Source organism: Colias eurytheme, chromosome 8, assembly GCF_061535395.1.
Source record: "Colias eurytheme isolate Ceu_HAF_F1 chromosome 8, ilColEury1 Martin Lab GWU primary, whole genome shotgun sequence".
Taxonomy (NCBI): Eukaryota; Metazoa; Arthropoda; class Insecta; order Lepidoptera; family Pieridae; genus Colias; species Colias eurytheme.
The window spans coordinates 6,587,894-6,614,349 of record NC_142987.1 but is presented as its reverse complement, the minus strand read 5'-3'; the positions used below and the strand labels follow the sequence as shown (position 1 = coordinate 6,614,349).

Below are 26,456 nucleotides of genomic sequence, written 5' to 3'. Positions count from 1 at the left end.
TTAATTGGTAAATCTTAGCTGACGTGGCTCTTTGCAATTACGTTGGGGTCTATGCAAGTGAATTGATGAGAAATTTAATGCAACGCAACTGAATGTGAATCGATTCCAATTAATTATGGAACGGGTTAGAGCTTTGTTTAACGTCCCGGTTAGTTGAACTCTATTTAAATAGGCAAATTGTTTTAGCGATATCCTATTTTGATTGAATATCGAAGTTCGCTGTTTGTCTACATTTAGCCGAGGTGTGTTCAGAATGGAAGGATTAAATTCGAAATTGGTTTGACAGATCCGTTGATGTATGAGGGATTTCGGTGTTTTAAGAGACGCGCACGTGAAACCAATTCCACGTTTCGAGTGAAAGTAATGGGATCCGAACAACTCAAGACTCGATGCATCAATGAATTTACAACATACGTATCTACATGTCAAAGTTCGTTACCTTTAGCGTCTTCGAAATTTGGGTATCGATCGTTAACGTAATTGAAATGGATCGAGTTTGCAACATTCGGCTCACGTAGGCAACTTGTCCGTAGCCTGTTTGCTACCAACCACTCTCGATACTCGATGCATTATCGTTATCAGGCGAGAAATCGATTATGGGCTCGCGTTTGTTAATATGTAATTCTGTGGCGAGTCTCGATGTTCGCTTCGTGTAATTCGATTAAAAGGAATGGATCGAGCTTCCACGCAAATATTCCATTAGTGAAGGTTGTTCGAAATTGCGCAAGATAGCCGATAAATTTATTATTAAGTAGACCGGTATATTGCATTTAAATAAAACATTATTTTTCTTTATATAGTCGATTGGTATATGTTTAAATTTAATTTTGATGCATATTGGCTCTTGTTTTCAGACAATTTAAATACGCAATAAACAAGTCAATTGAATAACAAGATTACGATCCAGATTTGAACATAATAAAAATCACTTATTTTTATTGAAAGTGCGTGTTCTAAGAGATACATGATCCAATTGAGGTTAGGAGGTGATACGTTACATAAGCATGAGCAAGAAAAGTTAAAGTAATACCAAAGTCGTGTGAAGTGTGCGTGTCACGAATGAAACAGAAACAATTAAAATGATTCCCAAGCGGCACCGCACAAGATGTTGCGACTTGCGACTTTCCAATTTAACTTTGTGTTTTCCTTCTCCCGGCCTAGTTCATCTAATATATTTTCGAGCCTCTGTCATTTTTATGCTTCCCTTATCTATTTTATTGACCCATTACGATACGCGCGTTCGATATATCAGAATCTGTGCCAATTTAATACGCTATTAATATGCGAAATGTGGGAAAATCGTGGAAATAAAGGATTCATCTGGAAATGATATTAAGGAACATTGCTCAATCATTCGTGTCTCTGTTTACTTCATCTTCTTATTCTTCTTTTAACTTCCTCATCTTTATATGTTTTCAGAGCTTTTAATATTTTTTTTATTAATATTGCACGCCTCATAAGCGAAGCGTTGAGGTGGGTACTACTGTCACTTCGCGCAAAACATCTGATTTTTCAAACTTAAAATGTCTTTATGTATCATACATTGCACTTGTAAGATAATACATACACACACATATTAAGAAAAAACACTATTTTTAACATTCATGATATTTTTGATGTCATTTTTGTTATTTAAACTAGTTAAAAAACAGTTTAAAAAAGTTCTGTCTTGGACGTCCGTGTGTCTGTATGTGCGGAGGATTTTCTTGTTAACACGATAGCGACCGAAATACTTTACTAATCGAGTCTTTTTTTTTCTCTTACGCTTGTGTATGCTCAGAAATAGAACCCTTTCATTTTTCAGGGTCTGATTCGATGTGGTTTAATTGTTATTAAATAAACAAAAATAATAATTAATAAATAATTATTAAAAAAAAATTATGAGGCGTGCACTTTTGGATTTTCCAAATTTTGTTTCTATTATCTTACACATTCTATTTTGTATAAAATATTTACATAATTCTGAAAAGAATACTATTAATTGAGCTGAAAACTTTTATAAATTAGAAACATCGAAGTCATCTAATCCTAACTTAACACAAACTTAAAGAACAGATATAACCGGAATCTGCTCGAACTTTCTTAAAGTGAAATATCGATTTATAATGACTTTTCTATAATGGCGACTAAACAATGAAACAACTCAGCGTAATCTGGAAAGTAATGATGCGCAAAGAGGCATAACTTTTGATTCACAGACTCGTCATTGTGAGGCGTGAGCTATGGTTCTGTGGGGACAGGTTACTTTCACTCTATCAGTAAATTGAATTCCCTACAAGAGCTGCTTGTGTACACGATTTCCTCATTAACGTCTTTTGTCGACGTCTTGCCGCTCAGACTGCATTGAGGTATCACTCACACAGCGATATGGCTGTTACAATCGGGAGGTTGCTCAATATTGTTCACTTTTAATGAGAAGTAGGATAATCAGATATATTTCTAATTAATCATAATTATACTGTTAAAGAAGATATTGTAGGTAGATTTAAATAAATACAAAAATTATTACTGAAGTGAAATAAAATTACCTTGATTCTGTGTGGCAATTAGAAGGTATTAAAATAGGCAAGAGCTTTGTACATGCAAGAGAAGTTTGTAATCAACTTAATTAAATGTTTAGAGCATGCAGGTAAACATGTCAGGTGTTTAATTGATCCATAGAACACGCTCTAATCAGTCTTTAACATTGCCGTGTCTTGCACCGACGTTACCTTGCATACGTCAAGACGGATAATTGGGTTTGCATCGATTCTGATAATGAAGCTCGTATATATTTGTGTTTATATTTGCTGGTTAATTAGCGAAGCTATCTTCGATCAAAATTATTGTTCGTCTGAATGGTTTAGTTCGTAATGTCCTTACTTGTTTATCGATATTGTTCAAACCTAAGCTATTATTGTGTTTAATGGTATAGAAAATGTACCAAACAGTTTGATGGTTTTGCGAAAATCGTGGTAAACTAAAAGAATCTAGCTCGTTACTACGTTTGAATTTACGGCTACCGTTTTAATAACAAACCTTGAAATTAAGCTAAGGCGTTAGGGTAAGCCGAGTAATTACATCCTATGGAAATATGACTCTCAAATATAAATGTTAAACGAATTTCTCTTAGAGACTAATTTCTTTGAAAAATTTCTACAACTTTGCAATATGATAATTCACTATGCAAATGAAGGTCCAATACGAGGGAGTCAAGGTCTTATTTACTTCACAAGAAAGTAATAACGACGACATATTTTCTAAAGAAAGTGGGTCGGCGCAATGGAGAATTTCTTAGCGCACAAGAACACGGGAACAATATGTTTTAAATCATTAGTCTTTGCCAGTCATTTGCGAAATACAAATGCAGCGAAGTCGATGCTAATAATATTAAACTTTTGTACATCTGTTTCTGTTTACGTGACATTCATTATTTACTCATTAGTTTATGTCACGTGACATGATAAATGTTTTTAGTATTTTCTTGTCTGATTTTACGCATGCATTGTCGAAGATACATTACAATTTCTAGTATTCAATCAATCACTATACTACCTACAATCATTGCGAGAATTGCATATTCATACGACTTTAAACATTAACATAATCTTTGTAAAAAAAAGTCTAGGATCATTTTTCCAAACCGCAATCCAAATTCAAACCACTGACAACTTCCAAACTAATCTTAGGCATTGTCCATCAAAGACGTTAGCTTCCAAAGATTATTTAGATCGTCGAAGATAAAGGGACATCTCGGATGCAATTTTGATGTTATATCGGACGACAATGACCGCCCGGCGTCACGCTGACGCAGCTTTCTTTATAAGGCTCGGAATGCAGTAAGCTGTTAGATTTATAAATTTCCCGTCATTTTTTTTGTTGTTAATAACAAAAGCGTCGCGCTATTTGATACTTGATAGAAATGTGGTCATAGAGGAAGAAACAGAATTTAAGTAAGATGTAATTTAAGTAAGAGTATTTCTAGTTATTTAAAATATTTCAGTTACTACGAAATGCAAATGCATTCTTAGATTTAGGATTTTGGTATAGTGAATAATTTAAAATTATTTATCCGATAAAACTAAAACCCTAAAAAATAGCAACCTATAAATGTTATTTTTATTGCTTGTCAGAAAAATTCGTCTTAGTAATAAGATAGTAAATTATAATAAATCATCTCAGTGTATCCCTGCCTCAAAGCACCCTCTGCCTTTGACATGTCATTTTCAGCAGCTTAATTTTATGGATTTTTCGGATCAAATATTGTGGTATTTACGAGGGATTCCAGTCATTGGGTGAGAAACTCAGCCATTCCGTAGTGAACATTACATAAAGATTGGCGTTTATCATCGTCATCCTTGTTTGAATTTTGTCTATACTATATATTATATTGTTTTAGAATGGTTTAATTCATTAATTATCGTACCCCTCAAATTTATTTATAAACTTAAAATCAAAGTAAGTTTGACAAAATTATTGACCTTTTTACTACTTAGTCAGTGTTTTGATAAAGCAAAAAAATATATATTTTAACAATGCGTAAGACTAATTAAACTGAAAAAAGTAGAGCTCTATCTTCAAGAGTCACTAGGTCAAAAAGTAACAATGTTATTTATATCATACATATTTTATGCTATAAAGGAGTCTTCAGAAATACAGAAAGGCTTCTTATGTAAGGGGGGTGACATACAAATTACAAGGCGGTGCTTGGAACATAAATGTAATTTGATATAATAGTTTGGGAAGTTAGAATGTGTAATGATGACGGTGATAAATGATCTGTTTCTTAAATGCGTGAGTCTTGACTACTGGAAATACACAATTGTTACAGAAGCAAGATAAATCCAAAAATTAAATTTATTGCAACGTAAGACTGTAACAGTGATAACAATTCCGTTTTAACTTTAAATTTATTCCAAACAATACGAAGCCTGCAAATTAGCCTAAGCCCTAAACAATTAAATGTCAATGAAATTAATTCTGTATCAATAAATAATAATATTTTATTATCTGTGCTATGTTGTGTGAAAAAAACATTCCCTACAGCATCTGGTTATCGTTCTCCGTGGTCAGTGAATGTGTGTCATCCTGTAAAGATTTATGATCGTCATAAATCTGTCAATAAATTAATCATATCGCCTGTTTTGGCAATATGCTATCTGTAACTCTCTCAATATGAAACGTACAAATTGTTTAGCATCAATAGTATTGACTTATATTTACGGTGATATTGTAATTAAAAAATAAAATTGGTTGTCTGTAAAGTCGGTTTACTGACGATAGTTGAACGTGACAACGTCTTAAGGCCGATTGTGCTTCTTCGTCGCTCGTTCCGCGCTCTCGCTTGCACTTCAAGCCTTACATGGAACGCCTCAGAGCGAGGTAACGCCGTATGAGTCATGTTTTTTCGTGCGTGCAGCCGGCTCTATCGAATTATAAGACGTTGTCACGTCAAAAAATCCTATAATTAATTTTGGAAGTACGACAAATATTAAAGTCCGTGAACTAAATATATTATTACATCTTACAGTGTAAATTATTCTGGATTAAACAAGTGCGAAAATACGACCCAATTCATAATAATAAAGATTGGATAAGCCCGCGCGTAATGTGAATTCCCGCTCAAGTAGAGAGGAAAACTGAATGAATTAATGAAAAATGTTTGTTGGATATTAGTAAATGCATATATATTACATATAGATATGAAAAATTTTAAACTCCGACATTTTAACTCAATTTAATATCCGATAAAAACGGATAAGGCATCAAAAAATATTTTAGTAATATTCTTGGAAGCTCGATTATCAATATCGATCAATCCATTCCAGTAAATAAATAACGGAAATGAATACTATTATTGTAGTACAACGCTCTTATTTATTTTACACAAAAGGCCACACCAGATAATATGTGCTCTACCCATTATGTAGACGTGCCTGTTTACTTTGAGCATTCACTCAAATAACCCCGCTATTATATTTTTATTTAGCAAAACTAGGTAAACTCGTTTAACAATTCCTTTTACGGGTTCGCAAATCACAACGCTTTGTTTCTCATTCAAGTTTTTGTGTGTTGTTCCTCAGTTGTGCAGTATAAACCCCACTGAACATCTGCTTTACGTAACTGACGACGGGACATCATGAAAATTTAATCGCACGACGCGACTTTTGTCACACAACAATAGACGGAGCTCAAAGCCTCAGACAGACGAATGCAAAAGTCTTTGATACTATGATTGGCCTGGGAAGCTCTTTCCATTCGTTTCCGCTCCTCGAAGGACCATTTTTATTCAAGGAAGTCTGACCTTTGAGGGTTTATGGGACGTTTTAAATTGACTGTATAAAATATTTCAATTTTTTGTTAAATGTTCGTAGCCACAGTAATTATATAAAAAAATATAGGTAAAAACTAATACTGGCAATACCAGTGAGTGACAGCTGATGGATCGCCCGATGGAAAATAATTACTTTTCGGTTCACTACAGTTAATATAGTTTGTTCGTTGTATATTATAATCGTATGTTCGGCAAAGGTTAAGTTGTCTAAAAAATACAAAGCAGTAAACTTCATTTAGAAGCATAAACAACCGATAACCAAATAATTAGGAAATATACACCTAAACAGTTAAATGTACCTGTATATGAGTATCAAAAAGATAATTGTAAATCTATCCACTAGAAGAGCACGTTGAATAATAACAAATACCATTGTTTATAGTCGGGTCAGTATTACCATTCAGTGGGTGAAGCATTCGCGCTTAGAATTCGGGCACCGTTCTATTAACACGTACCACTGAACTCAATGTTGGAAAACTGATGATAAATGCTATGTGAACAGCTAAAAATATATCATATTTGTTGTGTTTCATGAAAAATAATTATTGTTTTGTTTTTCCAGGTACCAGGTTAGAGGAGCCGCTGTTTGAGGAGAGTAATGTATGTAATCTTATATATTGTATAATAATTTTAACAATCTTTTCTCATCATAGAGAATTTTGAATTTAAATATGCAGGAGAAAAAAAAACCTATTTTATAAATGCTTTGTAGGAATATCGCGACATAGCGCCGATATTTGGCATTATTAGGAAAATACCACACTGCGTCGCGCTGTCGTGTTGTGACAGTCCATGTGACAGAGGCTTTATGAGGTCTACTCATACGTTACTCCATTGAACGGCGCACCGGGCCGGGAATACATTCAAATGTAGTCTTTACTCGAATGTTATAAAGTACACATTAAAACAACAAGATAAAATAGCCAACGTTAGCTGCGTCCACATTAGGCCGCGCACGTATAGCGTTGCAGTCCCCTAAACGGATTAGAGCCGTCCGCAACGAAAATACAGTTTCAAACACGAATTACTGCCACAGATTGTGTATATTCTAATGTAACCTGTGCTTAACACGTCCCGCGCATTATTCTTCCGCGTTACTCATTTGAATACAGTATGTTTGATTTAAAAATAAACGGTAATTGAAGCAATCTACTTTTATGAACTTGATTTGTTTTTCAGGTTTTTTTTTTATATTTTAAGCCTTGAATAAAAAGAAACATGTAATTAAAAAAAATATATTGAATCTTAAAAAAAGTAAATGTAAATAAAATATTCCGTTCTCGAAACTGAAATTATAACTAGGTAAATTATTTACCAGCATAAAGCTCTATAACATCAATTAGAGCACTAATAATTTCATATTTGTTACGCGAAATCAAATAACACTAATCGATGGCCAGTCAGCGAGCGATTAATCGTAATGACACATCATTAAATTAGCGTGAAGCGAACTAAACATATTAATTAATATCATTACATGTGCATTGACAGTGAGCGTGAACTGTATTATCTATAATTGCATTCAATTTAATGACGTTAACGTTTGCGCAGTTGTCGGGGCGTGCGTTGTGCGTTCCACGATCCGATTAGCAGCCACCATTTAAAACAATACCCGATACTGTAAAGCAATGCGATATCGATAAACAGCTTATGGATTTAATAAGAGAATAGGACGTGGCGGGTCTTACGCTTAATCGCATGCAGATGTTTCAATGTATTGTAATGCAGTTCTGTATTATAATAATTGATTGCTAATTGTTGCCTGATTGTAGGTATATTCAATTCTAATGAATAATATATGTTGCAGGGATTCTAATTGAAGTTTTCTCTATTACATGTCTACAATGTACTTTTACTATAATATATAGAGCCCTGCTGTAGAGCTGATGTGTTTTGTTGATTTTTTGTGCTTTTTTTCTTTCTAACAGTTCTATTAAAAAGCAAACATTCTTATCATAATAATATATCCGCGTTTAATATTTTTCCTTCATAAATAGAGGTTACAATTTTGTTTTTTCGGATTACGGCAGGATAAACTTCTAACCCTATCCTACTTATTTCCGACCGGGAGTTACAGTTTTGACTGCCGCCCGCGGCGATCGTCCAACCCAACTGTAGGAAACACTTTAACCAGTATTTTTCGTTTCTTTGTGAAGCTTTTTGCAGTTTATTGATTTAAATATCTTGCTACTGAATACTTGCAACAAGTGAATATGAAAGAAGTTTAATAGTAAAATCGTAAAAGTTTACGATACATTTTTTATTTTAATAGAATCATCTTAGAAGCGTATGCTAAATACTATAACACGCAGTTATTTTAATTTAATACAATAAAAATAACAATATAGCTTGCTCTTATAAGTCACAGCAAACAGTAAACGAGCTATGTCCCTTAGGTATGTAATATAACGTATGAAAATTCGAGGCTATTTAAATAATCCTGTATATCAACGTCTTTGCATAGCTTAATGCAGATTAAGGGCTATCAGAATATATTGCATAAGCGCTCTAATACTGGGGCGTGAGGGTGATATTTTTTGTTAGAGCCATGCGGATTTAAAATAAGATTGATATCAATAGATCAGGAACTTAAGTTTTTTGTCGATAGAAACTTATTAGATAAATTCTTGGTGTCTGTTTTAATATGAAACGGTGTACGAGTATTCAAATTGGTGGTAAAAATAGTAAAATGATTATTCAAAATTAAAATGAGGTCAAAAAATCTGTTCCCCATTGACACAAAGATAAGTCATACAACAAATTAAAAACAACACTGCTGCACTTGCAATATTAAAAGCTTTTTCAATTTATTCATTTAATAAACAATTGTCCAATTACACAACAATAAACAAGAGAAGCCAAAAATTATTGTCTGTACGAAATGAATAACAACAAACAATAACAAAAATTATTGTATATTTAAAGTGAATTATTATGAAATATTAAAAGCACTGCGCTTCGTACTCAACACTCAATATTTTATGATATTGCATACGAATGTCATATCAGGAAATATTTATTTGCCACAAGAGTAAAAATGTAGATCATAAATATAAGTACATTTATCCAGTCTGGATTGATGAATATTTTTAATTGGCTCTCGCGGATTACTGGGGCTAATTTTAATCGGAAACTCAAATTGGAAACTGCAAGTCGGTGACCGAGGCTTGTACTGCTCCACTTAAACTATGTAATTAAAAAATATTTAATAGTAACTAGCCACTCGCTTTCGGTTCAAGAAAGAACTTGTGAAACGTAGTGGAACTACCTTTTGCAAGGCTACGGCCTACGCATACTTGACTTATACTAAATTTATACCTATATGCATGTATTTACAAATAGTATCGTTAATCTTTTTCTATTCTTATTTATATGCACCCTTTGAACTGCATTACTATGCAAAGTATGTTTTGTCTGGTATTGACAAACATTTTACTATAATTTAATAACTTTTATGAAGCTTTCAGTAGTTCTTATAAAAGAGCTTTAATTTATTTTTTATTTACGTTTTAAAGTGCTTTAAACAGAGATTAGTATAATTAAATTCATAACATTACCATTAAATGTACTCCACGTTTTAAGCGTTCACTCTATTAACAGAAATAGAAATTCCATTTAATAAATGTAATTCTTTGAAACGAAAAGCTTCTGTGTACATATATGAAGGAACTGAAATCCTTTTAGCTCGTAACTCGTACTAGTTCACCCATTAGCGCCGCAATATGATAAGACAGCTGAAAGTTTGCCGGACAGTGAAGAAAAATATATTTCATATTCCTTGAAACATTAAATATTTATTTTCAGTAAGCGGTTTTACGGCGAGGTGTAAAGTCGACAGGCGAGACCCTTTACGCTCCCTGAAAAGGAATAAACAAACATATATATTATCATCTGTTTTACATTTTAATGTTGAAATATGCATTTATTGTGTTTGCTTTTGTATTTAGAAATTAAATATTTGCTGTTAAAATAATATGAAAAATTAGTGTAATAATATAGCAAAATGAACGCAATATCGGTTCTAGAAAGCGCTTAGTTATGTTTCATTACTTAGCTTTTAGTTATCACGTGTGCGCTTTTACTGAGAGAAAACTTGAAGAAAATTAGTTGGTACTTTCGACTCCATCAGCTTATGAGAGTGTGATGTTTTGTCGATAACTGAGTGTCGATGTTAAGTACGTTATTTTTGTTCCAATATACTTTACGTGAGGTTCGCGAAATTGTTTCAGCTTGTAAGCTTCTTGTAAACTTGATAAGAAATAATTTCTTATGAAAGCATATTATATTAGCTAAAAGGTTAGTAACAATTTTATAAGAACATTAAACCTCATAAATATAAATAAACCTCATATCTTATATTGTATTTAAATGGATATTGTCTTGACTCTGCAATCATTCCACGATTGCTCTGTTCTGCGAAATTACACTTATAAAGAAGTGATCGTGAAAGCAAATATGGATCATACTTTTTATTGACGTTGTGTCTTTAATAAAACGTAGGCCAAAGGAACGATAGAAACAAAAATAAACGACAAAGGAATCTCAATATAATCGTAAATAAGTGGATCATTGAAAATCTATGTGAACCTCTTTCAGTATAATTTGGGCCGAGATCTTTTTATTCGGGAAATAAAAATTGGTCATCGCGTATCATGGAAATATAAAAGCTACAATAAACATCGGTCAGGGCGGTCAGTTAAGTCCAGTTTTGTTGTTTTTGCCCGTGGCTCTCCTCTTGATTTATGCCACGCCTGCTCGGAATATGATTACCCGGTGCGCGTCGGAACTACCCCTAATGGATATAAACGTCGTATTTAACTTAACGTTAATAGGCGAGTTTTTGCACGCAATACTCAATTGGTACAATATTTTTTGGCCGTTTTATTAAGTCGTTAACATACGAACGCTGATGTTTGTTTTATTCGGTGATCTCGTTTGTGACATTTGCTAGGGATGGAATTTTTAAATTTGATTACTTGTTTTCTATTGTGTGCTTTGTTGTTGTTTCTAACAATTGTACAATATTGTTCGCATTCTAAAGCTCGTTCATACTTAAATATAACGTTCCTTGTCTTCTTTTTCAATTTAAGATAAGCTACAGCATTATCACAAGGAAGCTCAGTCAAGGAGCGCAATAAGGAAAAATATAACGTGCTAAGTAAAAATTTGAAGAGACACTTTTATATCGTAGGTACCTTTAATACTTAAAAATAAAACTCCAATGTTTAAATACAATTGAGTAGAGTCCTATGCGGTTCTATATATTATATATCTCGCCAATGGAATCTATAAAATAAAGTAGTACACTGTAATATGAGTAATAATAATAATTTAAACTAATGTGTATAAACAGGTGGCGTTCCAAACAATCACTATACGTAATAGCTCATAATATTACCGGGACGCAGTTGGTGATCTATTGGCCCCTTCTGATAAATGAAAGTAAATGTTCACGAGTCAGCAATCTCGGTTTAACCGTTCACGGAAGGGATTTCGACATGACTTTTATTTTCCGATAAAGTAATTGCAATTTATAATTTATAGCCATTCTTTGAAATTATAATGCATTTTTATAGACAGTATGTTGTCACTTATAATCTATATAAGTTTGTCTTACGTTTTATAGAGAAGTGAAATCAATTCTTATCATCCAATAAGTTTTATTTGATAAGGGTTGATCGTACAAAAAATGTACGAAATCCGCTCGTAAAGTTCCCTTACTCTGCCCCTTTCTGAGCTATATGTATATCTATACATAATTGTTTATTACATTTATTTTTGATCTTTGAACATTAATTCTATAAAATACTATAGTGATGAGAACTATAAAATAAAGTTGTTCACGATAAAATTTAATCTTTTTCTCCAATATAAACCTTTTCTAATATGTATAATATCGTTAAAAACGAGTAAATTATTACTTAAATGTATTTATTTATACGTTAGAAGCTCACATAAATTTACTCACAACAATTCTGAAGCCGGTAAATAAAAATCAAATTCAAGCTGAAGCTTACATTGCAATTTGCCGGGCCAGGTTTCATAATTTCTTTTCCACAAGCGAGAACAACCCCACTTATAGAGTCGTTTCATTTTATTCGCATTACATGCTTATGAAACAAAATATAGTTATTTTTTATATCAAACATCAAAGGTGTTTATACGAGATGCGGGGTTCCGTATATTTTTCGTAAATTCGCTGAGTCGTGCAGTAATAAACATTTGTAACAGAAGCAAGGAGAGGCCGCTAACATATAAAGAGCCTGATTTGTGACAACGGCCAATTAGAAGATATTGACATTCCTGAACAAGAATTGTTGGAAATTATTAAGAATATGGAGCAGACTCATATTGCATACTATTTCAAGAATGCGAAAGATATATTAATGCTCTTGTCTACTTCTTATAATTTAATGTGTTCCAGTAGTGCTGAGAAAATTTAACAAATCACAAAAATACGATAATTTCCCGTTTAATGCCATAAAATTAAATTGGTTACATTTTTTTTATTGTAATGTCGTTTATATTTTCTAAAACAGTTCCTATTTTTGGATAAATATAAATGGAAAGTGAAATTATCATAAAAAGCTAAGCTGATGCAATAGAGCGTGTAAACGAACTCCATATAAAGTAAAAGTTACAAATATTTTGAAATTTATTCAGGCGTTACAAAGAAAACTTCTTTTATTATATTATATTAATTAATAACGCACTTTTATAAATTGCTTGTGCATTGGTTTTCAAATAATTGCAAAAGTTAATAAAGAAACCTGTCTGTTTGTAAGCAATTTTGTTTTAATTTTTTTAGTGAACTGCTAAGTACTTTAAAGGATAAAGGCTGTTTTAAACTTCAATTCTATTTAATTTCAGTTGAATTAAAGAGATGTTTGCAAGAAAACGTTTTGAGAACAATATCCCCGTAATTGTACCAACAAACGTTAAAATGTGCAATAAAATAAATTTAATCTGACCGGAGAATGGTTTGATGTGCGGCTACGTGAAAATTAAACCGTATTAAAGTGTCTGGCAAAACCAAACTGGATTTATGACCTTTGATGATTTGCATTGCATTTAATATATTGTTTTACCATAAGTCGCTTATTAATGCTTTCAGTTTTATTAGTCTCTTGGTTGTTTTGTTTTTATAAATATTAAAATAGAATTGTATAGTAAGGAGAAAAACAACCACCTCTTGCTTTTTAATTAGCCCTTATTTAAGATAGACAATTCTAATACTTACTATTATGGTTCCACTCGAACTATTTATTAATTTATTTTGCACAAAACATTTTGTCTAAACAGCCTTGGGATATTGTAAAGATATTGCAAGCATTGTAAACGGTGTCAGATTTTATCGATAGTCTATTTTGGAAGTCATTTCAGCTATCCAAAGCTCTTAGACTGTGAGAAGGTTCTTATTCTATGAGCATATATTATTACTAGAATCTTCTAATGACAAAGTTACACAAATCACACTTCCACAAGATCACCTAGAAAGTTGAACGAATCGTATATCGTAGTAAAAACCGGTAGTAAATATGAATTTCTGTTTAATGACGATTCAAAAGCTCTTCCAAAGGAAGTGATTAAAGTTGAATAAATATATATTTGAGCTAATGCTTTGATAAATTTCAATACAACTACAAATGACATGTTAATATTATTAATAAATTACATGTTTTATCTTTGTTTCAATATTTAAAAAACTTAGAGTCATTTCATGTATACAGTCATTATTTATCGAATAAGGCGTAAAACGGTTCAAGCTTCAACGCGTGTCAGTAGCATGTGTTTTGATATAACTTAACGAATCGAATTCTACGAAATTGTTCTTTAAAAATATAATATTTGTTATGTACTTGTTTTAACGAGTCCCATAATCATAACAGTAGGTTGAAAGTAAGGTCACGAACATCTCATCCATTCGCATAAAATTTTAGCGTTCGACATTTTTTGTGTAACACTTTGAACATATTAAAACAACGACTCATATGCAACGTTTTCTTGGAAACAGTAATTTCATGAATATGATATATAAGCTGATACTTTGAAAGAAGTTTTATTATAATCAGAGAGAAAGTTGAACTTATACTACCTACATAACCCTGTATACTTGGCATGTATACAGTACGTTATTGTATTTGATGAGAATATATTTTACAAGTATTTATGGGGAGGTAAATTGTAAAAACAAGACATTATATAATTTTATATTCTCACTGAAGCGAGTCCATTAATCACGAGGATACACATTTTTTTCATTACAATTACATGCTGACGATATCCAGAGAAAGCGCAAGAAAAACAAGAATTCCGTATAACTAAACTATTCTTACATTATTCTTTCGCTTCCGCTTAGCTCATCACTATCTTAGAACTGGGCATACTATCCCTGACAATGAACGCTGTCAGGACGGAAATTTCTCGTGTAGACACAGCCCGTTTCAACAAGGGCCCAAACATGACCGGAATATCTTTGTTCCCGATATCCCTACACCGATGTCTTAACGTTGGCTCACAACATTTCAAACAAGCAAATTGAAGGAATGATTAAGCTTTTACTTCTAACATACCATCGACCTTTGCCACATTATGTACGTGTGAAACCAAGATGTTACGTAGAAAGAAATACAGGAAGAACTGCAATGTAAGTGATAAGAAAATAGTAGGGAGGGTGGCAGCATCGCTCTTTTATCATTTGGTATTCTAAGAAGCTGTAAAAAGTAAGTTAAATCCACCTGAGACGTCGGATGTTGCCGCGATATTGTGTTTTTTCAACGGCACCATTGATATTGGTAATACGTTCGGCTCCCGACTTCGACGATTCAACTTTAAGCAATTTTTAACTTACTCAAACAAACTTCGAGCTAAAGTGTCGCTTAGATGGTTATCGAGAAGTTAACAAAGTTTCGATACTTATTTAAACTTGAGAGTTCGACAGTATTTATTTTTCATCTGTCAATTACATTATTGTATAGGTTTTGTATACACTGTCGGTTTCGTGAGTACGGTAATAAGTTTTCTTAAAAGTTTATTTGTAGGTGTGTGTCTGTGTGTGTATTTATGCGGTATTGCATCCGGGACTACTTTTAAGGTATTTTCATTTAAGTGTTTAGTATTGTGTATAATATAAGTTAAAACAGCGCAATATGAAAAATCGAAAAGTAATAAAGGTATCAGATAATATCTAAAATTTAAACGTAATTCAGCACTCATCACCTCGCCGCGATATTAGAGATTCATCGATACCACGGGAGCGGTCTGAGGCCTATATATCACTTAAAGCGACAGAACATAAATCTATGGGAGCTGTCTTCTCGTTATTTGTAGTCGCCACGTGAACCACCGGTTTCGGGTGAATATTAACGATATCGCCAATTTTCCGCCAGCTTACTCCCGTCGCAATTTCTCGCCAATTGAGCAATCGTATCACATCGAAGGGTGTCGCCATGGTTAAAAATTAAGTCTATGCTGTATTTAGAATCCCGTCTCGTCTATAACATCGTTTTGATAACCCTCACGCCAAATTATAGTTCGCAGAGTTAAATTCAACTAAATTTATTTTTCAAGTCTTGGAATGTAGGCGTTCATTTCCATCAAAATAAGAATTTTCTAAGATGCCTCTTGCCAAGAAGGCCGGAAAACGACACTATGAAGTCGTTATGTTCGTAGGATTAACAAAACTTCGTACACAAATAGCTCAAGTCAAGGACAATGATAACATTACTATGAAATGTGGGTCTAGTTATTCATTTTCTTAGCGCCTAGGTCATACATTATGTCGCAAGAGCGCAGACTGCAAGTTGTCCTTGCATTATTCACGCGACACTAATTTGAAAGCTCAAGCTTGTATTATGAGGGTGCGGCGCGTGTAAAAAAATCACTATTTCGCACATTTCTTGGCAATGTTTCTTAAGGCAATAGTGACGTAATTAATGACTGCTCTTATTCGTACATGTCTTGCTTGCGTTTCAATTAGTACTCAGCACCAAACGTGTTTTTAGTTCCAAATACATTAGCATGTTGTTTTTGTCTAGTACCCAATTTTTGAAATATATTGTGTTAGATTACTACTGCATATAAGGCAAAATATGTACCAAATAAGTTTTTTATTACAATGTTCATGAACAAAACTAACAAATTATGTACCAATCAACAACGTAACAGACACAATAAAACTTTTTATTGTACGATTTAATGCTCCATCTAAGCCTATTACTATACTTTATGCGGCTCTATATCAGAAAATACAAGGACACGACGCTTTTATTCGTATCTTTTACGAACGGATTGGTATTGAAGTATAGGGTAGGAGTTGGGGCTTACGAACAATGTTGAGCTTTGTTGTCATAGCCGTAATAGCTGGGTAGAGCCCGCGTAGATTACCGACACAGAAGCAAATGTCACAATAGGAGCATGTCTGAACGAGCTATTCACCTACTGCAAATATACGAGAAAAATATCTTATGAAAAATAAATGCTTAGATGGTCTTTTGATAGAAAAACGCGATAGAAGCGATTTACATCGTCGTATTTTCCTTCACTTGTATTTTCTTAAGCTAGTGAATATTCATATTGAAACTAAAACCGTACGATTGTACGTGTAGCTAATCGAAAACGGGTAAAACGTTACGCGTGTAAATAAAAGTTAGTTCAATGAAAATAGCATGTAAATTAAATCGCTCGGAAAACATTTTCACACATGAAGTGAACACTTGGCTGGTGGCGCGAGGTATCCAATTTTGTAGGATGTCAAGAGCAGGCAGGGTGTGAGCAGACAGGTTGTAATTCAACCAAACTGCAGCAATCACAACCGAATAATGATTCCTCGACCCTACGGGATTAAACTGTTTCTGTGTCCGAGTGTACTCTTCTTTGATGTTCATTGGCAAAATTAAAAAGATTGCAGCCTTTTTGGTCGACATCACTCGTCGAATTCGTTGAACGAACTTATTATACAATACGAATACACTATTTTTTAACTGCTTTTATAATGTTGACTTACTGGTGTTAAATCGCGTACGTATTTAAGAAAGAGAATATTTTGATTCGAGCTAAATTTTGTTAAATATTAAGGATATTATAGTTTTGATAATAACGACAAAATAGCCCACTTCTTATCTTATAACATAAATTAATGTAGTCAAAAGAACAGCGGAAATTGCTCTTAAATTCTTGAATAAATGCACTAAATACTTCATTAAAGCGCTATCGATTACCCCTTGAATATCAATCAGGGGACGTTAATAATTGAAATAACGTCGGGTTGCAAGTACAGGCACTAGCATTATTTCCCAGGAGCTTTTCGGAATCTCATTAGCAGGTCCACATCTGTGGCTGACGGATGACTGATTCTCACCCACCGCTTATCTCATATGCAGTTTACTTTATGTTCACCGACGGTTTGCCCATGAAACTATTTGCCTTTCAAATCGAACCGTTGTCCCTGACTTGGCTACGGTAACATTAATGAAACATTGGGTAAGAGACGTTCGATTGTAAATCCAAATTGCTTGTAATGTTTATTGGCATGTATTAACCGCCCATCAAATATTGTTTCAATGTGGCAATGTTAGTTGTGAAAACTTCGGACTTCTCTCAATATGTGATGATCCTAACTCTAATAGACATGGTATCTTTTTGCAATTTTAAAGAGATAAAGAAATATCTGATTAAAAAGATTGAATCGAATACCTATAATAGAATACATCGTAAAATCGCATTATAAGTAATAGCCGTGATCACTCAAAGAATGTATAAAATGTTTTGCCTATCTGGCCTATCCAATAAGAGCTGTCTAGTTCCTGCAAATATAGTTGAATTGTCGATACAAATCCGATTTGTCTAAGCAGCACTGTAGTGCAGTTGCATGAATATTCAGCCGTGGTGCAATGCATAATATATAATATTCGCGATAACAAGGTTCGTCAGCAGAACAGTGCCGGTGTTGGCCCGTACCTTTTGTGCTAACTCACGCTAGACTATGCCATTCTCTGACTTGGCACACGAATTCACTACAACATAACTCCTCATATGAAAATCAAATATTGCCGATTCAAAAGACAATTGAGAGCTGGCGAAGTTACGTAAGAAACTTTACAAGTAAGCAGACGGTTTCGAGAAGACGGCTTATGTTTGAAAATTTAATATCGCCGCGTGTATCGGAAGCTTGTAGTGATTTCCGCTTTGTATAGGATTCGGAAACTATTCGCAATCCCAGTTGTTTGTTACGAGAGCTGAACCTCCCGGATCCGCTTACAATAAGTTTATATTCAGTTTAGGAAGTTCAAACTGCAAGCTCCTTCGCACACTTATTTCCTTACACCGAGAACCTACACGTGAAGTAATACAAATTTCCATTATTTTTTTAATATAATCGCAGGATAAAGAAAAGAGTGCTAAATAGTTTGCTTATCCACTTTATCTCTTTTTAATTCCATCACATGCGTGTAAAATACAGCTGAAGTCTACATTTGAAAAAGCCTTCGTTTAAACATAGTTACATCAGTGAAAACATCAAGTTCCGTTTCACCATAGATAGAAATGATAACCGTTAAGTTTGAGTGCGCATAAAACAAAAAAGATAAAGTAAATTCGCTCATGGGTGTGTACGGCGTGCTGTGTATGCCTGCGGCAGGGATGCTAGACCAGCTGAGAAACGCTGAAATAAAACAACACTTTCACCGGTTTTATGCAATACTTCGCCGCGAAAATTTCGCAACTATTCATCTGTTATTATTAATTATTTTTTCAGTTTGCGAACATTTGTTTCAGAGTCTTTTGTGTATAACTTTTCTAACGTCATGTGTTTCCTAAGAAAAGTTAAGCTTATCTTACAACTTTTACTGCAAGCTTAGATTGATTACTTGTATTACAACTGACGGTGTCTGAAAGGCCATCCTATTTTTGTTTTAAATTGATTATTATCTGTCTTCACTTTAACAGTCTTCAATACAAATGTAAAGTTAGTTAACAGATATAGATTGACTGTAAGCACAACTATATTCTAGCTGCACAGACAATATAATACCCTTTTCCAAAACAATATTTAATGTATGAATTTACGTCTGAATAGGTGAAGCAATAGTGAACTAATTTATGCTTGCCAAACATCGAGTGAGAATTATTATTCCTATTTAACTAAGTCTAGTCGCGACGAGCTATGCATACGATTAGCATCTAGTAAGTGCATCTCTTGTGTAATTATGTAAATTTTACACCAACACGATTCATCCACTTAGGCGTTTTGACGGCGATGTAATAATTCATCAGGAAGATTACGTCGATCTAAGAAAGTTACAATTTATACTGTATAGCACGACTAATTTATTCTGTAATGTGTGAGCGAAAACGCAGAGGAATTTAATTTTATAGTCGCATCATTAGTTTGACTATGTTGTATACGTTGGAAATGAAATAAAACTATGTAGTAAGGCTTAGTTAGTTACAATTATATCGGACGGATATATTATGTATTTTTGCCAAGTAACTGATTAATTATGCCAAAATTATTCAGTAGGTAGTTGTAAAGTTCATAAATATCTAAAATAAAATGGTTTTCAAGATAGCAAAGGTATTTAATGGTTAAGTAAAATGTTTTAACAAACCATTTCTAATAACTAGTTTTGATGTTATGAGTAAGATGGGATTAGCAAGTAAATATTACTGTTGGAAGTCCTAAATTCCTAAAGACTCGTTTAATTTTACCGAATAAACATAATGGCCTCTGGTGGGGCACAAAAGACTTAACACGAGCCTTCTAAATTTTAACAAATCAACTTAGAGATGTTAACTTTTTGTTTGATTTCTCATATAGACGCGAATACAGAGCGATTAATATATATACATGCTGTTTTTAAATTTTACAGTCACAACCTGTCCGTAGATAAATGCATCTTGATATACAGAAATATTTAGGCTGATATCAGTAGGCGTAAAAATGAAAGTACAATCTATTGTATTCAATATTCATTCAAATGTAGGCAAGACAAACGCAGTAATAGTTACTGCCAATTACTTGAGTGGCATTGAGTCGGTTTCGTAACGAGCTTATGATATTTTGTGTCACGAACTTGCAACTCACGAATTTCAATGTGTGTAGGTAATGTTTATATGAGCTTGGTTTTAAAACTTCTACGCATTACCTGAGCGCGCAAAAAATATATGCGTATTAAATTTAGTGAAAGGAAAACCACTGTATACGCATACTAACAAAAAATATTCGCACACAAAGAAATTTACCTAAAAATCTCGTATTGCTAGCAAATATTTAAATATCAATGATATAAATAAATAATTTTTCGAAAGCGATTTCACCTCAGCACTGAAAGGTATGTTAATTGATTGTGATATCTTAACAAAACGTCGGTATGTGTGTCGTTGACCTCAGGACATAGGCCATCCGAAATTCCACTTCATCAAAACAATCAGGTGGCTAACAGTACAAGCAAGGTTACTCGCTGGTCGGTTCTTGCCAAACACTTCTTGCGAGATCGTACCAAGTAACCGGACTTCGCTCCGTCGCTTCGAAGTGAACGCACGGCGCGATCTTTACTTGAAAGGTGGCGATATAAACTTTTCTTAACGTTGAACTTTAATATTTTGTTTAAAAATAGAGCTTTGGAAATAATTTCAATTGGATTAAATTATTGCGTATTTTGTGTTAAAATATATTATTGTGTTTTTAAATATAAAATATTACGTCAATTTTGAGAAATGCGATAATATGTAATGATATCCGCCTATTGGCAAAGCGTGTGTACCCAATAATGTAAGTAAAGTGAAGATATTTATTTACATTTTCATTGTTTCAGATGTCTTCGAAAGCGAATGTGTTTGTTTAACTCATTTGACCACAACGCGAGACGTCAAAACAAGTAAATACTGTGTTATGGAAAGTGAATTTAGTGTTAATGGTGTTAAAATCGAATATTGTGCGCGATAGTTTCCAAATGAAGTATCGAGTGTGACTCTCATTTGTTTTTCGTTGAAGATCACTTGAAGAAAACTCACAATGGAGACGGAAGAACTTACGAAACTCGTCGATGGAATTTATAAGGTAAGAAGTGTTAAATAACATTTATAATAATTTGTATTTAGGAACTTTCATAGTTTTATTAATTATTATGTAATAGTATAAATATTTTAATATCAGGTATCTCATACCACGAATCAAAGTAATTCAATACTTATATTTAATTAAATTATGTAACTCGTCGAACCTGTAAATCAGATTAATTCATTTACAAAATATTATAATAGTCATACGCAAAATTGGTATTAAAATATATTGAATTTTAATTTCACAGTATGTAACACACTATATAATTTATTTTGGCTTTCAAATTGAAACCTATCTGTTATTTTTCATGTTAGTTTACGATAGAAAGTTTCACTATTTATCTTGAACACCTGAATAAAGTAGAAATTCGTAATGAATGAGATCTTGATTAAAATCCTGTTTAATGGGAGTGCTTTAAGTTCCTGATTTCTAATGCAAGTTAAGATCTCTATGAGAAGTGAAAGGGTAGACCAGCCTGCTGCGCTGGTTTGGCCTTATTTAGCGGTTACATTCCTAATAGGTCCTTCGAGACTTGCTTTTTGAGCTCGTGATGCAGGTTCTATTGATTAATAAGTGAATTCGTTATGGCATTATTTTTAAGGTTGCCGATTAGAATCCTGTAAATTAAAGATTGTTCAGTCATTATCGGTTTAATAGAGACGCAATCATGTAGGTACTTTAAAACTTTTATTATTATATTATTTTATAAAAAAATAAATGTTAAATGTTGAACTTATAGCTGCCTTTAAATACTATCTGTTGCAACAGAACGTTTAAATATTATCGAAGCTTGGAACTCCGTCCCGAAAACATGTCTGTCGTTAATTATAGTAGCTTTTAACGGTAATGTTGACCTTTACGTTGTCTTCCACTCGTAAAGGTCTGTACTTACACAAAAGTGAAAAGACCATACAATTAACCAAGTATACGCGCTTAACACCTGTTTCAAATGTCAAGGTCAAATGGTCAATACTTCGAAGACGATTTCTCTAACTCGTTTTATCATTATTTAAATGCGTTATCACATTCCGATGGAATCGGATATATCTTTCGTTTTATTACTCTTTTACGTATATTATGCTTTATATCAATATGAGATTGCCTGCCGTTGAATATAAATAAGGCTATTAACGGCCCGAAAGGTCATAGACGTTTTGGATGATGGCGGGTGAAGAGAGAGCATCTGTCTTTTACGTAAAAAGTCGAAAATGTCGAAGTTTCTTTTTCTTAGACGTTAATTATTCACTTTCCTGTGACAATATTGCAGAGTTAATTTTCGAATATTTAACGGACAGTTAAAAAATTAATTTGCTAAATTTATACTTAGGTAATTTTCAAAATTAAATCATTATTTTTTAAAGATTATTAAAGCTAGGACCAATTCAGATCACTCGAAGACTCGTAAAATATCAAGTTTCCCGAAGTAATTTCCAGGCCCAGATAAAAATAAATATACAGATTATTAGGAAATAAATTAAATGCCGCTCTATAGATCATATTACTTCTCTTCTGATCTTTGAAAGATGGCGTCGAAAAATTATTTGACCCGAAAGATGTTCTCCGGAAAAACGATAAAAATATTTGATTATTTCATTTGATATTGTAGGAACGATATCGATTCACATTCTTTACTTTATTATATCATTTAACTTTGAATCTTTTACATACTTGTGATTGTATCCATATTATTACTAGAGATTAAAATAATTTGTAGCAATTAGATATGCGGTAGCTTCCATAACTATTTTTTAATTAAATTACAAGTATTACAAGTTTTCATGAATAATAATTACGAAAGATAATAATTTATAACTTAATGCAGATTGTTAATTTAAATGGCTTGCGGATGATATCGTCTTAAGCGTTTAATTTACATAACATATTTATAGATTCTATACATAAATTTCCTTCGTGAAATGGCTTGTCGTTTTGTGAAAGTTGTATGGGAAATATTAAAACAATTAATTAACAAAATGCATTTCTACAAGTTTCTTTTACTTTATACCTCGTGACTTTTTTCTGAGCTTACTACATATCAATTTATTATTTACTAGCTTTCCGCACGCGGCTTCGCCCGCTTTGTCTAAAACATAATAAATTATATACTAAAAACCTTCCACTTGAATCATCTCTATCTATTAAAAAAAACCGCATCAAAATCCGTTGCGTAGTTTTAAAGATTTAAGCATACATAGGGACATAGGGACAGAGAAAGCGACTTTGTTTTATACTATGTATGTACTATTATGAAAAAACTTTACACTTTTTTAGAAGTAATATCTATTAACGGAGTAAATTAGAAGACCACCAAATCCGTTACATGAAAAATTAGAACTAAATAAATTACGTAGGTAATAAATTTCTTAAGGTACATCGATTTAATTACTCGCTTTTATCTCTATCAAATCAACGCAAGTTATTTATAAATCTATTTTCCTTAACTTTCGATACACGTGTATTCAATATAAAAAATACGTTCTTGTTTTTGTGCTTTGCCTTATAAGAATTTTAATAAAAATGAGTATGTATATGCTCTCATAAAACACGAGCAGTGCCGTTGATTATAATAAACATGTAATGTCATATAATACGTCTTTGTGGGATGATATAAACTCAAAAGCCGAAAAACAAGATCTTCTTCTTTTTAACGAAAATTATTATAAATTATAAAAATTAAGGATATGTGATAGTCCTTATTATGTAGGTAATATACTTTTCGCTCTTAAAATTATACAATTTACAAAAAGCAATTCTGTTATAAGTTAACTAAAGAAATGGGTTTTACAAACTTTCAAAACATCTAAGGTCAAACTGTTTTTAATTTTCTTTATCACTTTAATACAAGTTAAGCTTTGGAAAATTCTTCCAGACCGGATTATAATTAATGGAATATAATTTTTCCAAAACTTAAGACATCAAAGTTACGTTTCATTGTTTTAATTATACCTATTACTTAAAAAAATCAGGTCATATTTATTATTCGTCTCTACCTATAATAATATTATAAAGCTGAAAGGTTTTGTTTCTTTGCTTGCTTGAATTAGCTCATCTCAGAGACCAAGGGTTCGGTTTGAAAAATTATTTCACTGGGCTATAGAGTATATAAGTATATCATCATACTAAGACTTATAGGAGAGGAGCAATGCGGGTAAAACACAGCTAGTTTAGAAATATTATGAGTATAAATTAATAAAAAGACGTGTGGCACTCGGGGACTGCCGCGGTAAAGCTATTGCATGCTATGCCTTCAAGCCACACCTCCGTGCCCGTCGGATTGGGTAGCGTGAGGTTTTTTCGTTACGGAATTTCTGGATTTGGTCCCCGCGCTCAAGGCCCGCGATAGAAGCTATGCAATAGCTTAAAAATATATATCTATCTAATTATCTAAGTTTCATCAACTGTATCCATTAAATTTCGTACGTTTCGTATAGAAATTAAGCAATAAATATTAAATACAATGGTAGACATGAAATGAAGCTTGCCGTAATAAAGGTTTCGTTATACATCGAAAGGGGAAATTTTACTGCGCTGTTCAATTTTAATGTCTTTGGGAACATCATACACGTCCGACCAATTTCCTTTCGCTAACCATTTCAATTTTATTCAGTGCTATTGTTTGTTCCTTAACTGATCAGGGATACAATTAGTTTAAAAAAAAATCGAAATAAAAATATTAATAAGTATATTTCAGTGTACAATATTATCTTCAGACATTAATAAGAGAGTGGTAAATATATTCAGGTAGTAAAGTTATATAATGTATGTATTTGCTTTTAATATTTTAATATAAATAATAAAATTTAAACAAGGATGGTACACATAAGATGCTTTCTGTTACAAAACCATTTAAATGATTACGTAAGAATAGTTTTCGTCTAGACTAAATTTTAAGCTCGACTGCTCTTAATTGCTTTGAACATAGTTTAAAATTATATATTCATGGAGACGTTACGAAATATTAAATTAAAACATAATGAAATACCTTTCGCGTTCAACTAAATACCCGCGTAATTAAGATATGCCGTAATTTGAATTGAAAAGCATTTGCGTTATGTCTTTTCTCTCTTTCTGAAATTGAGAATGTCAAGGTTGTGCGCTGGTAACATTCGAGATATGCGGCAAATTTATCTTTGTTGCGATATCACACACGACCATTTCCATGTGACCTGTCTTGCTCTAGTCCAATTATGCTGAACGGTCTATCCCACAGGTCAAAGCTCAGTGGTCGTCTTAAGCCGGTTTCCTACTAGGAATGAGATTGCTTTGCGACATTAAACCAGCCTAATGTAAATTTTCGTCGTTATGCTGCGTCTGTTTGTTTCGGGTGGAAACTGAGTGTGCCGCGTGATTTCCTTTAGATAATACGTTTATGTTTCTAGATATGACTTCACCGAGTGTAGCACTTGAAATAAAAGTTACGACTTTATACGAATTGAATCAACAAATTAAGGAAATGATTGTTGGTCTAAATAGAGAATGAAGCAGCCTCATTCATGACTTAAACAGTTAACATAAATAAAAATAGGAAATTGTTCGCCGTATTGTTTTATTTGAGACGTCGAAAAGAAATGAGTGAAATTAGTCTCACAATGGTATATAAAAAGGAGAAAGTTGTTAAGCTATTGACACGGTATTGTGATGACTTCTCCAAAAAGGAATGAAGCGAAACTAAGAATTTGTGTCGCAAGTTGCCATCTGCTAGAAACTATTAGAATACTGCCAATTTATCTTTAAAGCTTTTTTATATGACAAACTAAATAAAAAATTCGGCATGGTACCTACAGCATAGCCATTTATTAGAATAACAATGACTCAGAGTAGGTATGATGTTATTATATTTTTAAATCGTTGAAATGTACGGTCAAATGCAAGGTTAACTTTTATGTACATTATTTTATAACATTTTTTGCTTTTTACGGAACATGGAAATTAATAGAAGTTTTTGTTGCCAATTAGGTACAAACAATATCAAAACAAGTTGAAATAATTTAAAGTCGACACTTTTTGAAAACTCTTGTATATTAATATTTCAGGATATTTTATGCAAACTATTCACCCAATGAAATCTAATCTCTTTTCCTT

General features: G+C 32.7%; 1 protein-coding gene across 5 annotated transcripts in view; it reads left to right on the top strand.

Moving 5' to 3' along the window:
- The window catches only part of IRSp53 (Insulin receptor substrate 53 kDa), a 127,635-nt gene that overhangs the window by 68,271 nt on the left and 32,908 nt on the right, over positions 1-26,456 (top strand). For 3 of the 5 annotated variants that reach the window (XM_090104692.1, XM_090104693.1, XM_090104689.1), the window contains 2 exons: positions 6,876-6,913; positions 21,127-21,371. In XM_090104692.1, coding sequence (XP_089960818.1) covers positions 21,327-21,371 — 45 coding nt within the window. In that variant the 5' untranslated portion in view covers positions 6,876-6,913; positions 21,127-21,326. Of the gene's footprint in view, positions 1-6,875; positions 6,914-20,800; positions 20,875-21,126; positions 21,372-26,456 lie in introns of those variants that run through there. The other 2 variants (XM_090104690.1, XM_090104691.1) reach the window with 2 other exon arrangements.